At 36.8% G+C, this 24,644-nt stretch overlaps 1 protein-coding gene across 13 annotated transcripts in view; it reads right to left on the bottom strand.

Annotated features, from left to right (window-relative positions):
* Nucleotides 1-24,644, bottom strand: part of chico — a 563,283-nt gene that overhangs the window by 42,563 nt on the left and 496,076 nt on the right. For 3 of the 13 annotated variants that reach the window (XM_065234552.1, XM_065234532.1, XM_065234524.1), the window contains one exon: nucleotides 20,901-21,416. The exons of the other annotated variants lie outside the window; for them this stretch is intronic. In XM_065234552.1, the coding sequence (XP_065090624.1) occupies nucleotides 20,901-21,416 (516 nt within the window). The remainder of the gene's footprint in view (nucleotides 1-20,900; nucleotides 21,417-24,644) is intronic. 13 annotated transcript variants of the gene reach the window in all.

The raw sequence follows: 24,644 nt of genomic DNA on the forward strand, positions 1-24,644 counted from the left end.
TCCTGGAATTTTGATGAATTACTTAATCGAGATCTCCGATTTAAAAAAAATCGGGCATAGTAAATTGAAAAATTATTAGCTTCGAAAACCCAAACCAAAATTTGAGAAAATAGGGCCTCGATTAGCACAGTCGGTAAAGGCGCAGCTATAAAACAAGACCATGCTGGAGGCGGCTGGGATCGATTTCCGGTTCGGTCTTGGAATTTTTCGGGTTGAAAACATTCTAGACTTCCCTTTCCCCCTGGAAACCTGGGGGCTCTCCCTCCAAATGATAGCAATAGATGTTACAACTAAACTTTAGTATCGCGACAACTCTGTTAAACGGGATTTAGAGATAGCCCCGATGAGATTTTTGAAAAAATGCGTTTTTTCATACACACTACTGAAAAGTCATGTAAATTTCGGTTCCCTGAGACCGACACATGTAAGCGGGCCTTTTGACACAAGAATCAGTTGAAAGAAACGTGAAAATCAATTCATTCAAACGTTCTCTTCGTCGACTAGCTGATGTTTCGGTTTGAGAACACTTAATTTTACATGAAATGTTTGTTTACGTTCTATGATTTACGTCCAATATGTATTACGTCTCGTGTAAAAGTAGTTATTTCTAAGTGTGTAGTCATAGCTGAACAAACATTTCTAATGTATTTAAATTTCCGATTTAGTGCAAACCAACCCTTAAATATGATTTAGGGAAGGTGAACCAGTAGTTGAGGAACTAATACAATGTATTTATTTAAAAAAAAAATAATAAACGATGTACATACAATTTTTGTACGTCAAAGTAAGCTTTCAATCTGTATATCTGTAGAAGAATATTACATCATAATTAAATTTTATAGATTTTTCTTAAACATGTCCCCCTTTTGTAAACAAACACGTCTATCGCCGATTTCTCGTAAATTGAAACGCAATCTCACGAACAAACCATACCAAATTTTAGAGGAATCATTTATCTATATCTATCTATTAATTTGCGAGAAATAGACGATTGTCGTGTTTGTTTACAAAAGCAATTACGCCCTAATCTCAAAGTTCTCCGGAAATGTTGACTTCGATACTCAGAGGTTGCCTTGAGCAAGAGAACGTGTTTATGTCAAAATTCAAATTCATGCAGGTAGTTGGTCTATCTGTTAAGGTTGTCTTCATTTTCAGCTAAGTTGAGTGTAGAAGGAATGATTTTTATCAGCACTGATTCCGGCACAACCCCCATACCGCAACTATCGGTACATCACTATTACTGGAACACCAATAATACACATTCCTTGGGGTTCCTACTATAGAGAGAAAAAAAAATCACGGCCTGCTAGATGCTCCATTTTTTCTATTCTCATTTATCTCAATTTTGTTGGTGCATGATGATTTTGAATTAATCATCAAAAGTTGGTGAACCAGAAAATCGGAAAAACCGGGAAAAATTCGGTAATTCGAAGTCACCAGGAAAAACCCGTGAATTTCAATGTATTATCCATTTTCCGAAAAAAGAAATGTTGGTCTGTTGGACTGTACCTACATTTTCAGGATAAAGTCACTAAGAAGAAACATTCAAATAATTTAAGCAATTTTGATGTGGTTTTAGAATGAATTCTAGGGATAACACCAAAGTATATCAGAACAAAAAAATCCAAGAGAGTTTTGGGAAGAGCTTCAAGTCAATTGTGAGAGTTCGGATTAAAATTTTTAAGAAGTTCTTTTGGAAATTCAATTTTTCTTGTGAAGAGGATCCGTTGAAAAATTCGAAGAAAATCGAACTTATATGGAATTTTGAGGATAATTCCAAAGGTATCCCGGAAAGACCTTTAAGAAATTTTTACGGAGAATTCCAAATGCATTTTCAGAAGAACTTAGAGGAATGAGATTAATCTGAGTCTAATTTCAATTCTTATAGGGTAGAGCGCTACTCCGTCGTAATCGCCCATTTCCGTTCTATCGATCAGAAAAGATCAATAATATAAATGATTTCACCGGGTACAAATCAATAATAGGTTTGATCCGATGCGTTAGTTCATTACCTACAACATAAATCCTATTAGAGTGCTTTGTATGAATATTTACGCTCATTGTTCTCAAAACAAAAAAAAGCTCTCCTAGCGAATCTCCTTTTTCTACGTTTATCCGTAAGACGAAGAAAATCTAATGACGTTTCAATGCGTTAGGACGAAATTGAAACTCGTAGGACGAATTTAGAATCAAGAAGCAGTGTTAGATTTAAAACAATATCTCAACCATTTGTGACTCTTTTCAAAATCCAACGGTTTGTATGGAAGAATAAATTTAGAAGCCATCTTTGAAATAAATATTCCATTTTTAGTTCAAACCCGTTCAGAAAAGACAGGTAAAGCGGGGGTTGCGCTTAGTAGGACGGAAATAAGATCAAAAACCCTATGGGAATTCTAAAGAGAATTAAAGCGAATTAAAAAAACTGGTAAGAAACATCAGTGAATACTTAATAAAAACTTTAAAATGCGAATTGGATTTATTTGGACTGTTCGACAGAGACTGTAGAGTGTTCTGTACTGTTGTAAGTAAAATTTCAAGGGATTCCCAGAGATAATCTCAAACTTATGTTATTATCAATGCTGAAATGAACTCTGTGTGGGGAAATGGCTCTAAAGGAAATGCTTGAGAACAATTTAATAACAACCTGTACCTAGTTTTCAGCGAATGTTCAAGATAGTTAAAAAATAGACAAATTTTGAAGACTTCGAACGCAAAACTAAATTCAAGATTCAGACAAATGCTGCTGTCTTAGTAATGAGCCATTTAACGTGATCTATTCGTTCAAACGCATTCGGTAGAGTTCCCATGTAATTCACCACAATTACAAATGGCCTATTAGCTTTTATGAGAAAAACTTGTCATCTCCCTTCTCTGCCAACACCATCGGATAGGGGGAATTCTCCCGCCGAGAATTGTCTTCAGATTTTACTCAGAATTATCTTAGAGTTCTCATCGAAATTCTTCTGGAAATTGCATGGAATTTTAAATTCCATTCGAAATGAGCTTTGAATTATCTTTGAAATTTCCTTATAGACCTTCGCAGCATTATGTTGGAATTGCACCCTCAAAATTCGCTTCCCTTGGAATTTTTCACGAATCCTGGAATCCTCTTCACTTTTGCGAGTTCTAGTAAAAACTCTCTTAGAGATTTTCCTAAAGCTCCTTAGAATATATTCTTTGAAATACCTTGGTGTTATCACTAGAATTCATTCTAAAATCTGCTAAAATTTGTTTTGGAAAATAAAATCTAAAATGCTAATAATAGTTCTGCAAAATGACTATATCCTGACAATCTAGTCCAGTCCAAGGGTCTTGAAATCTTCTTGTTTTTTGAAGAGATGACGAGGTGTATTTTTCCAGATATACCATCTTTCGGTTTTCCCGGTGACTTTATGTATGAACCACTTGTTTTTAGGCCCTTGCCTTGAGCACATTTTGCAGCAGCTCTGCAAGAAAATTATTCCGGATAATACACCAAAAGCTAATTCACGGGCGGATTCCTCCAGTGGAAAATCGTAAAAACAGCGCTTTCATCTCCGAAATTGGAGACGCCGGTTATGTAGTGGTAAACGTGATTGTCTCTCACCCCAAAAGGCCTGGGTTCAATTCCAGTCGGCAACGCCGGGATGTTCTGAGGCATAAAATCTCTGATCGCGCCTTCCTTCGGAAGGGAAGTAAAGCCGTTGCAAATAACAGCCAATTTTACGAGCTAACCAGGTTTTCAATGACTAGAATACTCAATAAATCCACTCTATGCTGTCAAGGCAATGCTTCTCTACGTATATTTGAATCATTATTCAATTATAAAAGTTTTACTCCGAGCAATCAAAAAAGCCTATCAAGCAAAACCATTATCCTAAATTATCATTTAGTTAGTTCTCTGAGGTAATCTAGCTGTTAAGAATACAATAAGGAGCAATAGCTAGAAGTATTCAGTGAAAATCCTCATCTTCCTTTTGCTTTAATCAAGGCAAGTCAATTGATTAACTCAGTTGAAACCATGCCATTCGACTGACTTGATCAACTCACTCGAATTGAAATTTATTGAACCAGGCTCAACTCTTCAAGCCAATTGAATTCAAATGAGTTGATCAATGACTTACTTTGTCTAATCCCATATTAACTCTTTATCATTCTTGCATTAGCTCAAAGGCACTCAAAGGCGCTCCAATGCGCTCAAGAGATGATTTTTGTTGGACACAGCTGAATCGAGCAGACGCACCACTACTACTCGAAGGTTACATTTTGTCAGACGCAATTAGGTGTAACATCTATTAAGAGACGCACATACCCATTAGCAGCTAAAATTTTGCAACAACTAACTGCGTCTAGCGTCTACGGTAATGAATTTTTATCTCAGTTCAACCCAGGAATGTGACAACACCCAGTGGGAGCTGACTTTATAATAGGCTCAAAATCATCGAAATACGATTTTATTTGAGTCCAACTTTCGAAAATGCAACATCAAGCATTGAATAACCACAAGTTCGCAACTCGATTATTTATTGAAAAACCATCCTCAAACTACACCGAGTCATTAAGATGTTTAAGTTACTTATTGATAATTTCCTTTTATTATGAAATTTTTCCTGAATTTGAATTAAATTCCCTAGATTCCCTTCAGGTCCAAAAATAAATTCATTGATATGTCCTGATTTTCCAGGTTTTCCAGGTAGCCGACACCCTGTTAAACTAGCATTTCGGCCCAACAAATCCCAGAGTTAAGAGAGGAATAGCTATGAAAAACCAAGCCCGGGGTGCACTTGTCCCCTGTTCTACTCTACTGGTTTATAAAGCTCTCAATTATCAACTGTGGAAGTGCTTAAAGAACACACAGTTGAAGGTCGACGTATAGTCCCAGTAAAGACGTAATAAAGCCAAAGAGCACAGTTCAATATTTGTAAGCATTAAAAAACATCAAACCCACCAAGATGCCGAGTTTGATAAACTATTTAGATCTAGAGGTTAAATTCTCAAATCACTTAAAAAAATTTCTTTAAAATCTAAACTTGATTGTAGATTTTAGATAGTAAGCATTTCGTTCAAAGGTATTTCAATCTATGAGATAATCAAATATATTAATTAAATTCACCTGTAGGATCTTCGAAGTTCGATTTACTAGGTATTAAGTCCTCATAATATCAGATTTTTAAGAATATTACGGCTAATATTTAAAACTTATGATTCTGGAAAATTTGGCGTTCTAGTAGAGTTTCTATAGCTGCAGTATAGGGCTTATGCTTGAATAAAAGTCGAATTTCCATGTGTGTTTAAATAAAGATTTGATATTTGCTCGGAAATCGAATAAATCTGTATTGCACCTATAATTACGATAGTGTTATTAAATTTGAGGAAAATCCGTATGAAACAATGATTTCCTATATTATAGGAACAAAAATTAGGAGTTTCCACAGCTATAAAAAAATGCGCCTGTTAATGGATGACGATTTTCATTGTAATTCAATCATAAAGTAACTATTTTTTAATAAAGTATATGCTGATCATGATAATCGGAGAGGGTAATGTCTGATCGATTGGTCAACACTGATTCCGAATTTTAATCAACTTCATGTCGTTCAAATATTCAAACTAAATCCGATGAACTTGTCGAGGCTTGTAATACTGAGTTTGTTATTACAAATCGTAAGTGATGTCGTATACAACGTAAATTATAATTTATACGTATATGATCTCCATTGTTGTTCATATTAGTCTGTTTTGAACATTATAAACGATTTGGTTATGTCACTATCATTGTGTGTTGTTAATGAATGTATGTAAATGCAGTCCTTGCAGTCAGTTGTCCACCAAAGATTTCCAACTCTCATTGAACGTTGAAACTGGAAATGTTAAGTTAGTAACGCACGCACCACAAGCTATTGTAGTGATGATCTTCGTTCGATCCATGTTAGACAAATTCCATATGTGTGTTAAATAAAATAAAAGGAAGTTTATTATAGCGATACATTGTAATCACTGGAGAAGAAGCACATTGAATAAATAGCATTTTCTATGCGGTTAGTCACGTGTCAATATTAAACTTCATCAAACCGTTCTCGAAGACGCAAACTGGTTTGAAGCCGATCAGAAGATAAGGTTGATGATAAAAGTGAGAAGAAGAGAGTGAGATGGAGTCAAGAAATAATAAAGCAAACAACGCATAAATAGAACGAGAGAGGAGATGAGGCAAGATGAATGGAAGGTGGCAAAAAAGTGGTATCTGTTAACAAGGTGATGAGGAATACACCGCCATAGGTATATGTACATCCGTTTTGCATACGATTATCGACTCCACTGCATTACCGTTGTTGTCGCATCAGATAATCGTGAATCCCGTGTCTCGGGCAGGTTGGCTGGTGTTGTGCGTAAGATTGCAAGATTGTTGCAATTCTGGTTTGATTTAATAGTCGTCTTGAATTATAACATAAACATTGCGACTGATATCAACCATGGGTGAATGGGAAGTAGCTACGAATATAGATTAACTTTGCGTTGATTTGAATACACGATTCTCTAGGTGTGTACGTTCAGACTACAGTTATTGTTATACAGTGATTATTAGTGACTAGGGTAAATTATACTCTAGAGATACTGCTACATTGTGTTAATTATGGTGGTTTCTGATACAGCTAGCAATGCACGTTAGTGAAATTACCTATCCGACAATTTTTAATTAATCAAACTGGTAGTCACTAGAAGCATTCGCTACCAGGTATGTCAATCAGAAAATTATAAGCTATAACTTATCGCCTTTGATTAACCGCCGTTTGACTTAACTAGTTACAGTACTACTCGGATCGTTATTGAAGCCACTGCTCCCACACATAATTATTAACGAATTTGTGAGCTAGTGGCTTTGGTTTTTGGAGTTGAATTCAAATAAACATTTTAATATTTGTTCGACCGCTACTGTATATCCATTTCAATCGTTGCTAGGTACACATTGCACAAGCTTGTTTACATTGCTAATCCACCGTTGCTGTGATAATTTGTGGGACATGGTGGAATACAGCCTCACAACCAAACAAAATTAACGCACAGAAATTTACTCTAGCTCCTGTTGAAAACAAATTGCACGAAAAACACCAGACTCAGAAATCAGCACCCATCATAAACATAAACACATACACAAACACACTTATATTGACTTCCGGCAGACTCTGAGCGGAAAGATAGATATAGTCGTAACACGGGTATCGACGGCTATAAAAGGCAGTAATTTACAGTGGCGATTAATGGCCGCGCAAATTCAATTAGGAGTTATAAAAAAAAACATAATTAATTGTTGAATTCCGCTTCCATCTACTTTTTGTTTGCGATAGCTTCCAGCACTTGCTGTAATATAGTCGGGTAGATGTTGAAGGTGCCTTCTGCAATAAAACCGATTCCAAAATTAAATTTTGGACACACCTTCTTCATTTTATCCCTATCTTTCCTTCGATTTGACTTGCTGCTATTTTTAGTACGGCAGTACTGTTCGACCAACAAGTGCTAAGGTATGAATTAAACATAAACCGAGCTGGTAAAATAATAAACAATTTCCACCTTGCTCGCGCCTATAAAGCGGTTCAGAGGGTCATATTACTGCTTGCAACTCTCTGATTGTTTTTTTTTTATTGAATTATAACAAGTGTTAAAAAATACGAACGGCAGCACAGAAGAAAATGGGTTTTATTGTATATGCGCTTAAATTGGTATTAGCTTTTATATGCTCAATTTTTCTCTAGGTTTCAAAGTACATTGAAAAGCAAACCAGTTGAGATCACATTGATAGCTGCCTATCTAGATCCTGGATATGATTTTATAACAATGCACCAAAGTTCCGCCGATTTCTCCTACGAAGCATCTCGTCGAACGTCCATCGGATCGAACGTCTGTATGCAGAAATCGAAATTTATTTGGCAAAAATATTATTCAAAGTTCAGCCTTTTGAATTATCATTTTCAATAAAAAGGTTCAAATATGTACTAACATAAAAATATTTTAATGGAATGCCTTTGGAGTGAAATTACTCGAACACTAAAAGACATTAACACAAATTCGATGAGCATCGTGGATATTTCAGTTGGTCTGATAATCTTGAAAACTTTTCAAGTCAATTAATTACCGGGAATTCGGATTCTTTTTCTACGTTTACGTTCAAAATTATCAACCGGCTGAGATCTCGCATATTTTTTTTGCCACAGAATGTCGCTAACTAATTGAAATCTCAAAATCATTTTTTAAAAATGTTTTCGATCGGAATTTAGAACATATCTCACATGAAAAAAAATGTCATCAAAAGATCTCGAATAAAAAAATTTCTGAATCCTGGATATAGGTTAACTCAATTCTGTTTTTACACGATTTATTTTTTTTTTGCCCTCATACCCATCCTGCAATTTAGCATTTTTTTTTAATTTTTGTAATTTTTAGTAACTAAATTTGGTTAAAATTTGAGACCACACGTTCAAAAATAGAGTGTACATTTTATGAGTTAGGGACATTTAGAAAGTTTCTACATATGTCTGAGATCTTGAATCGATCATCAAAGTTTCAGAATACTGTAAATTATCTATTTTTCGGAGGCTTAGAATATGATTATTGTTTTGCCAGCAATTTTAATTCTAAGTCCAGCAGCCGCATTCCGGGCATAAGATTCATCGAAGAGAAAGAACATATACCTCATGTGGAAAAATTTCTTTCTTTTCGATGAAATTTTTGCCCGGAATTTAGCTGCAGGATCTCAACAATTTGTCAAAGCTTTAAATACCCAAAATTAAGAAAACAAAATCTTCAATATTTATCTTAATCCGTAAACTTAAAAAGCAATCTTAGTCAGAGATTTTGAAGTTTGAAAATTTATTAAACAATTTTTATGGTCAATCCCCCCCATTATCTAAAATTTGACCTGCGAAATGGATGATTATTATGTAAAAATAGGAATAAATGGACTCTGGTTTTGTATTGTGCAAACTACCGAAAGTGCCCAATTTTTCCCATTTCTTCCTATTTTAGAACGAAATATGCATGCAGTTTTTGGTTTTATATGCGACTACTGATCAATTACTGCTGTAACAGGCAGTTCATGACATGATAAAACGTCATGGAAACCAACTCTACTTTGCCGGTGGGTTAAAGCCAGGGCCCCCAATTTGGAGGGGACCCCCGGCTCAGAGACATAAATCATAATGTATGTGAAAATATTGGATTGCGACTATTCACGGTTGGATCAACTAGGGGGAAGTAGACCTACCGAGTTAATGAAAATATGATATTGGTTATCAATTTCCTACAGCTTTTGAAACACCCACGTTAGTGAAGTTTGTGATTTGCACTTAACTAAATTCTGTAATGATTACGTTGGTTAAATTTCGTACTAAGTTTTTCCAATGCACTAGCACGTGGTTTCAACTTTTTACTGTGCTTCATCTTGTGCTGTTAGTTATCCTGAATTGTAATCTTGGAAAAATGGAGTGTACCTTTTTCATCTGTCGTTGAAAAAATTGCTTTCCTCGACTCAAATTAATCATGAAGGTCGTGAACATGTTTCATGAATGCCAACAGCTTAAACATATTGTTGAAAGCATGACATCCTTAGCTGTACAACATAATTATTGACATACATATGCACTGAAATCGGTTTTTCCAAATATTTAATGCAATGATAACCACCAACTGCTCAGGATAGCAGTTAGTTTCTAAATTAAAACTAATGAACAGTTATTTGAGGGATGCTATGAACCAGAATTTATTATTTATTGCGAAATATTGATGAAATTTGGTTTCAACACTTTTGTTTATAAAATTCGCAAGCATAAGAAGTCGCTTACGAATTTAGTTTAGTAATATTTAATGAATGTTAGATTAAAATCAGGTTGGTAGAAAAGTTCATTGGTTTACCACAAGTCTTTTTATTTTATGGAAAGTAGAATTTATAAATTGAAAACAAATACACCAGGGTCCCAAGGGTAGTAAAGAAGGCACTGCTTTGCCGCATACTTCTCAAAACTCGTTAGTTAAGAGATTCGATAATAATTTTGAATACTGCCGCTGGATTTCACATGTTGAATATAGCTATTCTTAAGTCCATGGATTCGGTTGGAGCATGTATGCGATGGTGTTGGACACGGCCACATTCTTTGAAAAATTCGTTAAGGAATACTCCCGCTACATTGCAAATAAAAAGTATTGTTATGTCTTTGTGGAAAAATAAAAAAAAATAAACATTTTTTTTAATATGCCCTTTTAAAAACATAGTCTCGAAATATTTGAATGCAAAATGTAATCTTTGGTAGCAACTAACACATGTGAAATGTTTCATTCAAATCGGAAAAGGTCGTGTCCAACCGTTTTGATATTTGGCGTGGAAATGCTTTGATGTCTCTTCCAGTGCGAAAACAGTCAGGTTCAATAGCAAACCCCACACGCATCAATATATTGACGCAAAGGGGAATTATTGACAATAATATTGATGATGTGAATCCAGAAATATTGTCAATCTCAATATATTGACGTCAATATAGAATGTATTGACAATACGATTATTGTCAATAAAAGCAATCGTGTAGGGTCCACTAATGAGTCATTTTCATATGAATAGGAACTGCCATCCGCCTCGTGAGAGTATGAATGATTGGGAAGTAAGCGAGTCATTGACAGCCGAGCACTAATCAGTAGCAGTTTTGAATGACTGAGCGTACATTTTATATGGAAAAATGCCTCAATTACAGCGAATCCAAAAACATATAAAGCAACCAACGATACAGACAAAACGGTTGCTACGACTACCATGACAAACTCGCTCTGTAACATAGCTCGATCGGAGTGGTAGAAGGATAATGATATATTACTGGCCTGCTTTGTTGCAATATACATGGATGAGGACATACTTGATCTGAATCGAGAAAAGCCATAACAAAAAAATCCCATTAACACACGTGTATCATCTTCGGCTTTACTTCGTGAGGCAGCTTGCCAACAATTTGCGCATTTCCTTCTACTGCCACCGCCCCGAGTGAGCTGTGTCGCACGGGCTGCTTGTCATGAAAAAAAAGGAAGACGATTATATCATTGTTGCTTTCTACTTCTGACATAGCGTTATCATTCGGTGCGTTGATCGCTTATCATTTTGTCATTTGGAGATATTTTTGATTCCTTGCTAAATTACATGCTGTGTGAGCGAAGGCAAGCGTTTGGTGCATACGGTCTGAATAGAGCAATGAATTGAATAGAGCAGTACCTTTACACTCAGCCTAAGCTGGCAATAATTTTACGCTCTGTTCTCTTCCCAGGAATTCCCTAAATTATTGAAATCGGAAGAGCAATACTGTTATTTAGTGACCAGATAGGTCCATTTTAGATGGGTTTTCATAAGAATGTGCTCTTATTATAAGCGACCCATGAAGCAGTATAAAGTTGCAATAATGTTAATAAGTTAATTTCCCCTGGCAAATTTTCTGAATTAACCCAGGAAATTTCTTGAGAATTGTTCAGAATATTTTTTTCTTCGGGAGATACTTCAATTTCCCCTGGTTATGTCTTCCAAGTTTCCCGGGAAGTTCGTCCATCTTATCCCTTAAATTATGATGGCTTCCATTGAAAATGACTTCCAACTCCCAACTCCCCACCTTTATCCGAGTTTTTTCTAACATCCTATGGATATTTCTTTTGAATTCCCTTGGAAAATTCTTCGGACATGTTACATAAGTTTCGTCTGGCTTTGCCCGGTCTTCTATTTTTCCCGGAAAGTGTCTTTCTCAGATTTTCCACGGAAATTTTGTTTCTACCATCTTTCCCAAGATTATTTTCCAATTTCAACCGATTTTTTTTTTTAGTTCTCCCAGAATTTCCTTTCAATTGCATCTGTAATTTTTTCCAGACTTCCTCAGGGAGTTCTTTCCTGGGATGTCCCGTGTAGGAAAAACTAGTTTCAATTAAGTGACTCTGCACATAGACTTGAAACTGATAGCAGTAGAACGAAGCAGGCGAGACACTGCAAGAATTGAAAAAAAAAACTTCTCTACCGTTGAGAGCAGACCCGATTGAAAGCGTAAAATCTGAAGTCAGTTTAATTAATTGCAGCAATTTACTTTTTCTGCACAAAACATTTATGCATAACTGTTTCAAAATATTACGGTTCTCCATTGCAATACCAATTTACATAGACAAAGTTATGTTTAAGCTAAAAATCAATTATGTTAATTTCTTTACAAAACCCTCACTCAAATGCTCAGTTGTATGTAATTTAGTAACAACATAAATTACTCATTAGAATTTCGACAGCTTTTAAAAGATTATGAATGTTGATAACTTTTTAAACCGCAAAAAAGAATTTCCTGGTTACAGAACTCAGATAACTTTTAGAAATCTAACATTTCGAACGTTTTTCAGTTGAGTTTTACATTTTTTATTATTAGTTGCTAATGGCACAAATCATTAAACCGAGAAAACTCGTTTTAAGTTAGCTTCGTACCATTGCTTCTTATGTAATGGGACAACCCGTTTGACTGTTTTTCCAAACTTTTCCAGAACAAAGTTGTTGAGCTTATCCAATATTATGAAACTATAGGTGACTAGCTACCACTTCCATTGAAAAACTCATTTTTGGCAAAGTCGTAAATTGGACCGACTTGCAATGAGCGACAGTGGTTGAGTGGTGACCCGAGCAGGAACGAATATCTCGATACCTTAAAACCTTATTCTTTTCGTATCCCAATATAAATTTTTGTATTTTGCATGCAGTTATTTGTTATTATTCATTGGTATTTTACCTCTTATGTCATGCTAATCAACACCAAATTTTGGTATCTGATCAGAATTAGGTATTCATTAGTTATTTTCTCCTGCTCGGAAAGCGTAACTGGAAGTAAAGCCGTTGGTCCCGGCTCATGTGTTGATGGGCTCGATAGGTTACAGTCAGACAGTCTCAAACATCGAAGCACTTCTGTGATTGAGACCAGTTGGCGGAAAAGATCCGACGATAAATAAAGGCACAAAGAAGAAGAAGTAAAAATCTTCTTTTTTCGATGGTCAGGTAAGAGATTAACATAGAAATTGTTAACATTAATTATTTAGTAAGTTAACCTCTGGTTGGTTCGTCTTTATTACTTACATAAACAAATGGAGATCCAGGATTGTATGTAGACCTTGAACATAAAAGTTAAGCTTGTACAATTTTTTAAAATATTGCAGGTATCGTACTGCGAACATTGTTAAAAGTCCGAGATTTGAGGAAAGGAAATACTCAAGATATTGAGTTTTGATTTTTTTTTTAGATTTGACTTTTTTTTAGGATTCAGAATTTGAAGAAATGAGCATTTTCTTCAGAGGAATTTCGGGGAGAGTTTGAAATAAATTCCAGTAATGATTTTGAGAGAAAACAAAATTAAGGGAATTGTACCTTGTGGCGCCTTCTTAAGAAGAATTCCAAGTTAGTTGTGTGTAGAATTCCGAAATAATTTCAAGGGAAATTCCAAGGGGATCCCGGGGAAAATTTAAAGAGAATTTTAAGGATAATTCCAAGAGGCTTCGATGGCAATCGAATTCTGATGCCATTTTTTAAAAGAATTCTGCGAGGAGCGCCGCGCAATTACTTTTTTTTTCTTCAGAGCATTCAAAATTAATTTTGAAGATAACTTCAAAGGAATTCAAAGGGAAAACCAGATAACAATTCCAAGGAAATTTTGAGAATAATTTCAAAATAATTCAAATAGAATTTTGAGGATAATTTTATTCAGAATTGAGGGTTCCAAGAAATTCTGAGGAGAATTCTTAGGAAACTGTGTGAACTTACTTAGGGAAAGCTGAAAAGAATTCCAAGAATATTTTCAGCAGAACGAGAGTCCAAAGATTCTAGAGTTCTGAGGTAATCCCAAGAAGAATTCAGAGGAGAATTCCGAAAAATATTCCCAAGAAAATTCTGAGTTTAGAATATTCATCGGTTTTCTAATGTTTGCATACCATTGGAAAGATTTTTTCCTCATCTGTGCATTAATAGATCGCCACACTACCTATGTTTGTAACTGCACCGTAAATCCAGGTTAATATTGGTTTACACAATTTTCCAGAGGTCAGCACTCCTTCAGTAGCATTCTTCTAGATATTTTTATTCGCTTTCAGGGAAAAATATGCAAGGAAAAATAAATCTGATTTAACTTGTTTAAGCGCTTCCCTACTGTCTACGCTTGTCTACTCGAAATTGAAAAACTTAAAATTGAACTAACAATCGGACCATCCACCAAGTGACGTGACCAATTGAAACATTTTAGAAAGAGGAATTAAGAACCTTTCCAACAAGATAAAAAACTTCAGAAATTCGTTGAAAATTACCGAAGATATTACAATTATTGCTCAAAGAGCTAATATCTTTTTAATAAAGTTTGGAGCAGGTTTTTATTATTTTAATGTTCTTCTTCTTGTTCGCATTTCAAGCTTATTGCGTGCTCTCAAACTTAGTGTTTTAAACGCTCTTCCACAGTTATTAATTGAGAGCTTTCGATGCCAATACCAATGCATGAATTTGTATATTGTGTGGCAAGTACAATGATACTCTATGCCCAGGGAAGTCGAGAAAATTTCCAACCCGAAAGATTTCCTCGACCGGATCGGGATTCGAACCCGCCGCCTCCGGCTTGGCAATACCGCCAATATGGTGCCTTTACTGACTAGGCTATAAGGCTCCTTATTTTAATGTTAGATAATCTGATTATTGTTCAAAAAGGCGTTTCTTTGAAATGTGATTTATTAAGCTTTACATTGGAAGCTGAATTCCAGCGCCTGTTGAAGACCTTTCTGAAACCATTTGAATTGTTGCTAAAGATAACGTGTAATGGTGATCAACAAAGCGGTTATTCCAGGCCAGTGACAACCCAAACAAAGCTGATGAAAACAAAATTTGCTGATATGATGTAACTTATTTTCAATACTCCAGTTCATTTAATTTTGGTGGACTTAACGGTTAACACAGCAAAAATAAAAGCAAAATGTAACACTGTTGAATCCAACGGAAAACTAATACTGTTTTCAATGAATTCAATTTGATTACTGATTTTGCATTCATAATGTTTAACTGATTGCGGGTCTGGCGTAAATCGTTAGCATCCATGCTTCTCACGCTGAAAGACTTGAGCTCAAATCTCACCCCGAGTAAGTCACGAATGACCTTAAATGTGTTAAACAAAACAAATTAACAATAATCGTTAGTTCAACGACAGATGAACATAAATTAAATTTTAAACAAGACGTTAACAGCAGAACTTCAAGTTAAGTTGCTTTCAGATAAAAATTCTTGACTGCATCATGAAAGCACAATATGATACTTCTGTCGCGACAGTTGAAATCAAAATTAGTTTTCATTATGATAGGAACTGCAAACTTTAATGTCGATTTGCTTTCATTTTGTTGACCGACTTTGCTCGGTTAAAACTCGTCTCCCATTAATAGGAACACTATTCCACACGGAAACAAATCAGATTCCATTTTCATGAATAAAAAATCATGAAATGAAAAAACTTGCCATCCCATAAAATCGTAACAATGATTCATGATTTCGTCATGGAAATTCATGGTTTCATAATGCAGTGGAATCAAGACCGCTACAAACGTTACACGTACTTGGCAAACCGTGTTCATAAACCGCACTACAAGGTATCTTTTATACGCCTTTTGTCTTCTACCTTATACAAGTACTGATAGTCTAGTGGTCAAAGAATGGGTTTAATTATCTCAAGGTTCTTGGTTCGAATCCAGTCTGATGCTTTATTTTATTCTTTTTACATTTTTTGGTTAAAAGTTAAACCCATGAATTTAGATCATGATTTCAACTCGGATGATTCATGATTTTGGGAATGTTTGCTACGTTACGCAAAAGTTGATGAATATTATTCATGGTGTATTTTCATAACATGAAAATACGCTTTGTTCATGAAATCATGAGTCATTTTTCTCATTTCGGGGATCGGATTTTTTCCCGTGCAGTAGCTGTGGTAGTTGCTAACTTTGGTTCCTATAATAGTGGAATGCGTTGGTTTCTTATGGGTTCCACTATTATAGGAACACTACTGCAACTATAAGTGCAAAGGACTGAAAATCTTAAGGAAAATTAATTATTTTCCGTCACTTTTGGGCATATTTTAAGATTGAAATATGCAAATATGCTTTATTTTAGGAGAGCTACCGATGAAAATAATCATATTCGGGTCCTCCTCACTATTCCGGCACAAACTCCATACCTCAGCTATAGGTACACCACTATTACTGGAACACCTACCCTAGTACGTTTACTCCGAGACGTTAGTTCAAAAAGTACAACACAAAGCCTTTAAAAGTGCATTGTTCTCAAAAACAAAAGAAACACTCCTTGCGTCTCCATTTTTTCTACCTGCATCCGTATGACGAAGAAACTCCAATGGCGTTGGAATCAAGAAGCAGAGTAAGATTATTTACAAAATATAAACAGTAGGGGAAATTGATGTAATGTCGGCCTAAAAGCCCCTTTTTGGGCTCATTTATAAATTCAGCAATCGACTAAATTTTCAATAGGGACCAAAAATATCCATTAGTACCGTCCTACTGACGCGTTCATCTAGATGAAATTGATAAATAGCAGATTTTTAGCGATAGGCGCAATATTAGATCCATAGAGCCATTTCCCCTATATGATTATTTATCAAATGCAACGGTACATATGAGAAGACAAATTAATTTAGAAGTCTTCTTTAGTATAATCAATCCATTTTTTGGATCAAATCCGTTCAAAAACGAGAAGTTAAGCGCAGGTTGTTCTTACTAGAACGTAAATTAGATCATTAAATTATGTATGGTTTTAAACGCTTATAACTTGGCCATTTATCGGTGGATTTACATTGCTGATGCACCATTTGCGACAGTAAACTATTGGAAATTGATAAAACTTGTTTGCTTGCCTTTACTACAGGCTGAAGACAGACTAGCCGATAGCGTATCCCTAACACATACTTCAGTTACAGATACCAAAACACTAACACTATCATACATTCATCCAGTGTACATATGTCAAATGTTCCTTGAATAGAAAATGGGCTCTTGCATGAATTTCTGCGCATAAATAGTTCGCATTGGAAAGTTTTTCTCTGACTGTCGGTCGATGCGGCAGCATCTTGTCGTGAGGTGCGTGGATTGCCGATGGAATACTTGAATGTGTATGGAGGATCAAATGGGTCGAGCATGAATGTCTGCATCAAAAACTGATGTTGAGCAAAGTTGTAGCTGATAAAATTCTACAGAAGAACAAATAGCAAGCTTAGGGTAGAGAACTACTTCGGCCTAATCGCCCATTTTGGGCCTATCGAGCAGAAAACTTCAAATAAATCCATGATTTCAGAGCTAACAAGTCAATTTTGCCGTTTGACGACGACGGGCATGCGAGAGAAAAATAAGCATCGGGAATGTACTCCCGGCTGTATTGACTTGGTGAGTTCGTTCCAGTTGAAGATTGTTCTTATACATATCTCGATTGCATTTTCGAGGGGACGTCCGGAGAGCCTTGAGATTTAGGCGTTGTTGCTTTTGCGGACAGACGAGTTGGTCGCAGGTAAGGTCCAGTAAGTGCTGCCAGCAGATGAATCAAGAGGTATTCGAAACAAAATTGGTAAGAAATGTCCATTCAAATCGTTTTATTACAGTTAAACAAATTTCAAAACTATATACGTGCCAGATTTGGAAATAATATTTTTTGAATCTGGAAGTGTGTTTATGATACCATTATCCATTTGATAAAGGTAGAGTGAACATGCGGGGCTTATTGTAAGTAAAAGTGACCTCGGAGTGGTCGTGAATTACCAGGCATTCTGAAATGGGTCACTGGAGCTGCAATAGAGCAACACCTTCTAACTCCCGGACTAAACCTGCTTTAATTTAAGGGTAATAAAAAGCAGTTTTCTTCCATAATAACACTGCCGGACAGTGGGGGTTAGATTGTACACACACACACACACACAAGTCAATTATGCGTTTGGTAGGATACTTTAGTTAATAAGCTGCCCAACGAAGTCAATGAGAACGCGTGATATGAAGGTTTGCACCCATTATTCCCAAAAACAAAAGAAGCGTTCCGAGCAAATCATGTTTCATCTTCATCCGATAGGCCGAAGTAAATTCATTGGCGTTTCAATAGTGTTTCAATGCGTTAGGCCGAGTTTAGAATCCGTAGGCCGAGTTTGGCGTCAAGAAGCAGTGTTAGACTTTTGACAATATCTCAACGATTCGTTTCTATTTATCAAATCTTACGTACGTACGGAAAGGTAAATAAATTTGAAAGCCATCAGTAATAATAACATTCCGTTTTGTGCTAAACTGCGCTAGATTAAGAAAGACTAAGTGCGGGTTGTGCTTAATAGGCCGGAAATGGGGTGGTTAACCCTACTCGTAAATTATTACGGAAAACGGCGAGGGCGATGAGAACAACAAGTTCACTTTTCCCATAGTAATTTCCTATATAAACTTCAAAGGGCCAGCGCAGTATGAGACTGCAGCCAAATGAGCTGACATATTGGGAGAATATCAAGACCTGATTTGAAATCGATTGAGCTTAGTGGAGCGGTATTTTGAACCACCCTAATGAGAATACATCATGTTTCAGAGCAAACTTTTCCTAAAATTGAGTATTCAAGGACTTTGTTTAGATATTTTTTTTTGTAGAAGCTTCTTTAGGAAACTTTGTTCTGTATCAGGAAAATCTTAATGGCAAAAATATTAATAATAATTATTCTAAGAGCTACTTCTAGAAACTTTTTCCAAAAGCTTGCTTAGAAGCTTCTTCTAGAAGAATCGTATTCGATCAAACAGACGGGATTTATCGGGATACGCTGGTAGAACGATCACGCCACGGTAGATTCCTGAGGGCAAGCCTTTTTTGAACTCGCTCGATTCTGAGGATCCATGTAAAGTCGTAGAAAGCGAGCAAAGGACAATTTTGAGGAAGGTACGAACCGAATCGAGCGTTCCCTTTACCAAACTCACCCGTTGGTGTGGGGTGTTTCCCCTAGTCATCACTGGCAAAAGGAATGATGGCCGATTCGCTCATGTACCTCCGATGTGCGGAAACGGTTCTATCGATTGTTACACACTCAAGTCGTCACCAACGGGTGAGTTTGGTAAAGGGAATGCTCGGTCCGATTGGTACCTTCCTCAAAATTGCCCTTTGCTCGCTTTTTGCTTTCTATGTGCAATTTTCACACTGTCGTACTATACCGGATCCATCAATTCTATATTTTCATTTCCTCGATAGATCGTATAAAGTGTTCACTTTAAGTTTGATATTGACGTTAAGGTTCAATTAACTTTGATACATTTTTTTTTTAAATTCAAAAGCAGCTTTTTTCGACGCATTATTTTAGATTGCAAAAACCTCGCGTCATTTTTTGTAAAATATCAAAAGGAATCGAATCGTGGCGAGTTTTATGCAATCTGAAATAATGCGTCGAAAAAAACTGCTTTTGAAATTTTCCAAAAATCATCAAAGTAAATTGAACCTTAAGCATCCCCAACTATGTAAATCGTTAACTTCACGCATGAAGTCATAAAAAAAAACATCAAAAGTAATCAAATGTAGTAAGGCCCTTTACAACAACATCAGTGGGTGAGAAATTCTCAACTTTTCTTCTTACAAATTTTGTTTACAGAAGCTTTTGTGCCATTTTCCAATGTTAAGCCTGATTTAAATAATGTTATATGAAAGGTCTCGGAGTCCACTCTCCCTTACAAAAATGCATGTCAAAATGCGTTTTTGGACATCTTTCAGAAAAGAAAAAAACGTACTGTTGAGAAAGTATGTATCACTTTGGAGGCTGTAGAGTTATAAACTGACACAAGATATTTCTTTAAGAGCCTATGCAAAAAACCGCATCAAATTTTGATTTTTCCGTTAAGATATATCTAACATTAAAACAGGTGATCAATTGTGTCTTCTTCTTCTTATTCTTTCTCACATATCAAACTTATTGCTTATCGCATATTAGTTTATTGCGTGCTCTCAACTTAGTGTTCTATAAATGCACTTCCACAGTTATTGATTGAGAGTTTTCGATGCCAATACCAATGCATGAATTTGTATATTGTGTGGCGGCAAGCACAATGATACTCTATGCCCAGGGAAGTCGAGAAAATTTCCAACCCAAAAGATTCCCTCGACCCGACCGGGAATCGAACCTTATCTTTTCTGGTCATATCTCCGGAACCAAATTTCTGATCGTAATAACATTCATTTTGGGTTTTATGGTAGCTTGATACAAACAAACTGGAACCGATTGAGCTCAAATCGGCTCAGCCATCTTCGAGAGAAAAAAAACACCCTCAGAGCCTTCTACTCAATATTTTAGTTTAAGGTGATGTTATAACCTTTCAGTACGAGAGTAATCATTAAAAGATAAGCTAAAATTTGAGGTAAGTTAGGTGCCGATCCTGCTGCATGCATCGCTGAAAATGGAACGTTGGAACCCTTATTTCCACATGCAGGATTCAAGCTTCTAAGCCAATGATAAATCGATAGATCTTATGATTCAAGTACCTCCTAAACTTAACTTGGGTACATTTATGGGTCTTCGCCGGTCTTGTCTACATTTTACTATTAAAGTCTCATGAGTTAGTCATCAGCAACCAAAAAAGGCTCAAACGCAAGCTTTATCAAACAGCCACATTCCATTGCGGATATGTTCAAACGTTTTGATTAAATACCAACATTCAGTAAACACTGTGTTCATAAAATCATGAAATAAGAAAGAGATGGAAAGAAGCATGCATGCTCCCTCATGTTGTTATGCAGCAGCAAGTATCTGAACATTTGAAAATGGTTAAAACGAACTAACAGCAAGCACCGAGAATTTCTTTCCAGACTAAAACCGATCCTAGATTAAATTTGGTTCTTTTTTTCTATTAGGAAATACCTGAAACCGAATGCCGCCGTAGAGAGCTTCGCAAGCGCCGCAACGGAATCGTCGACAGAAAGAGGGTGTTGTTAGTAGTCGTGGAATTGGAGAAGGCGGTTGTGGCGGTGTTGCTACTATTGCTGCTGCTGCCGGTGGTGGTCGCAGCGTGACTAGTGGTGGAATGGCTACTGTAGTTGATACGCATATGGCGTGTTATTCCGGCTAACGAAGATCCTGCTCCCGGTGGCTTGGGCGAAGAACTTCCGACAACTATCGGCACCGATGGTGGCAACATGGGAAATAGTTGAGGTGAATCATCCACCTCCATTGGAACTGCCGTTGCCGTCGACGAAGAGGTGATGGCCGTCTGTATGCTGGCCGTCGATGAGCAGCAGGACGAAGAGTCGGAACCACCACCACCGTTTGGCGTCGTCGATGACGACTGCGACGAAGACGACGGCGGACGCTGCTGCTGATAGTAGCGATGAAATTTGCTCATTGACGGCGACGGCGATGGGGGCAGCATCATTGTCGCTGGTGGTTGTTGAAATTGTGTTTTTTTTTTGGTCGGATTCACAGTAATAGAGTGAGCGAGGGAAAGAGAGAAAGAGAGACACAGAGATTTTGGTGATCGGTGTTGTTGGAGTGTTTAAATTTTGAATTTTTTTAGATTATATATTTTTGACAAAAAAAAAACGGCGGAAGAGTTAATTCTAAGCCAAACTTTAAACAGATAAGCCAATTCCAAATTCCAAAATAGTGTGTATTTGTGTAAATGTGAGTGTGTTTCTGGAGATTGCACACCGTGCACCTGTTTGGGTATCTCTGTTTTGGAGTGCACTCGGATAGATTCTACTAACTATAGAAATGTTCAAATAGTAAAAAATGAGAACATGAGATCGAGATGAGTAACACAAGAGGCCGAACTGTTGATGAGATGTGGATTGATGGGAAAACGCAATCAGATTGTGTTTCGTCTTATGAGTAGCGAAAGAGAAGAACGGCAGATGATCGCGGGTAATTTGTCGCCAAACTGCATGGGCAATGCTTCCCAGCTGATTTAAAGCTCGTCTGAATAACTTACTGATGGGGGGCTTGAAGGAAGCAAAAACAAATATAACAATGCACTCTATTTTGACATCATACTTGGCCAACAGCAGGCAGGGGGGCTCGGCTAATGGGACCTTGTTAAATACCGAAGCTGATTGCCTTGGTCTTGGAAATCGTGAATTATAATTGTTGATCAATGCGAAAATGGCGATCGCCCAGAATACGTCAAGGGCTATGCTGCGTTCAATCATGCATTTATGTCATTTTTGTAAACACGACAAATATTAACAATATGAAATAGACGTGTTTTGGTTTTGTTGCTGCTTCATTTTCGCTTCATTTTCGCAGTAAAATGCGTGTTAGGTGCAAGTGGTGGACGCCCGGAAACTTATTCAATAATTTCGCGAGTGTTTGAAAATGCTGTGCTCAGTTGAAATGTTTTTTAGATTACCAGCAAATGAACAAACCTGTGCTATTTCGGAGGCGGAATTCGATGAGATTTAGCTGATTGAATGCCTATTTCCAATTACATGAATCCCCCAAATAGCGCGGAGAGTAATTTCCCGGTTGTCCTCCACCCTGCTTTTCTGTAGCTGACACACAAAATCAGCTCAATTGGTTGGAGGACAGCCGAGCACCACCCACCGCGCTATTCGGGGGATTCCTGTAGTACTAAATACGTGCCAGATTTCGAAACATAACCTTTCGAAATCTGGAAGTGTGTTTGCAGTACCATTATCCATATGATAACGGCAGTGTTTACATGCGGGGCTTACTGTATGTGAAAGTGACCTCGGAATGGACGTGAATTATCAGGCATTCTGAAATGGGTTGTTGGATCTGCAGTAGAGTTATCACATTCTAACTCCCGGACTAAATCTGCATTCATCTGTCATTTCAAGGAGTATTGCTAGCACATTTCTTCCATAATACCACTGTCGAATTGAACACACATACACATGAAAAAAAAACAATAGGAGTATTAACAAAGCGTATCGTAAAAATATACCCTCGTAAATGCGTCACATTACACTTCAATGGACGACAGTGTATATGTTTAGAATGCGCGTAGTCAATACCCCTAATATGTTTTCAGTAGTGGCGTCGCGTAACCTCACCTGTGCACCAACCGTCATAACTAGATGGAATGCCATATTGATAATCGAATCGGTTGCAAAATGCACATAATCTTCTAGTTAACTCGATATCTATCCATTTCAAGCAATATTTTGATAATTGTTTACGTTCTGAGAGTTGGTGCACTGGTTTTCAGCAAGATCACCGTCGTTGAAATTGGAAGCACTGGCGCTGCGATATATTGATGATTTGAGGTCCACCAAACGGGCAGGACAAATGCTGTGTTCAAAATTGTCTGATGAGTTAGAATGTAAAATAAAACCATGAACGAAACCTACAGCCAGGATGACAACATGAATGAGTGATGACAGAAGTTGAAACATTTTTCAAGCTGTTATGATGTGTTCGCTATATGAGGATAAATTGTTATGTCGAAGCTAACCATTACAGCAGCGCAAAATTAATAACTACAATTTCTACAAAGCAATCTACAACATTTACACATGTACTGGCAAGCACCACCAAGGATGTCTACTCCTGAAATCATGCTACATCTCACGAGAAAATGCTCAAACTCAACCAAGCATCGCATGCACTACAGTGAAAAATTATAATTTGCACTTTGCTTATTTCGTTGTTGTTCGCGCTTTCGATCGATCGTCGTATTAGGAGATATGCAAAGTTTAGCAGCAGTAGTCAGCTTTTGCGTTTTATGCTTTAATGTAAATACACACTAAAGTCCCTTCGGTGTCCATCGAACAAAAAAAAAAGGTAAACGTAAATGAAGCTTGCTTCCCACTGAGTGCCTTCGGGATTATTAGACGATGATTGGGGTCAATTTTGGGGATGCTGTTATAAGTTGTGATATCATGGTGGAAAGGGATATTTAACGGAAGATATTTTGTATGTGTTAGGAGATGACAATTTTTGAAATTAAAAAAAAAAAACATCAAGCGGGACTTATGGCGAGTATGAACATTGGGTTGACATTCGGCCTGAAAACAAAGGGATTGATAGACGGTCAAGAGACGGATAACAGTTTCGTGTTCATCATCCGTTGTCGGTTGTTTTGGAGTAGATGTGGATGTATATTCGAAAGAGAAGTACAGTTTTAGGGTATGGCATTAAGCATGGACCATTTAGAAATGGAACTGCGGTAATTGCACGTATTCGGATTCAAACCATATATCTAGATAGAGCTGAAATTCGGGCGTAACAGCTTTTGTAAACAATGACTTCTTTTGACGATTTCTAGAAAGTTAAGGCTTGCCAACGCAAATCAACAACACCATCGGGTAGGGAAATGTTGGTTATGTTGGTTTGCGTAGCTGCTACGCCCTAATTCCAGCTCTATCTAGATTTATTTGGATTTTGAAGACATTCCGGTCCTTTTTCGGACTCCGACTTATGAGCCGGTGAGTACCTCAGTCGTGTACCAGTGAGGTAATCCCAATCAACCATGTTTTCATATGAGTGGTGTTTTTGATCTCTACGTTTTACCTTTAGTAGGTATCCCCTTAGTATTTGCCGAAAATTGAGGTCATTTAAATTAACTGAACCCGTTTGACCTCATACCATTGTATTAATAACAACTGTCAAAAACTGGGCAGTCAGGAAATGGAATGAATAGAGACA

This window comes from Ochlerotatus camptorhynchus, unplaced genomic scaffold, assembly GCF_037179485.1.
Source record: "Ochlerotatus camptorhynchus isolate MF236.1 unplaced genomic scaffold, CSIRO-AGI_Acam_v1.1 ptg000038l, whole genome shotgun sequence".
In the NCBI taxonomy this organism is placed as follows: Eukaryota; Metazoa; Arthropoda; class Insecta; order Diptera; family Culicidae; genus Ochlerotatus; species Ochlerotatus camptorhynchus.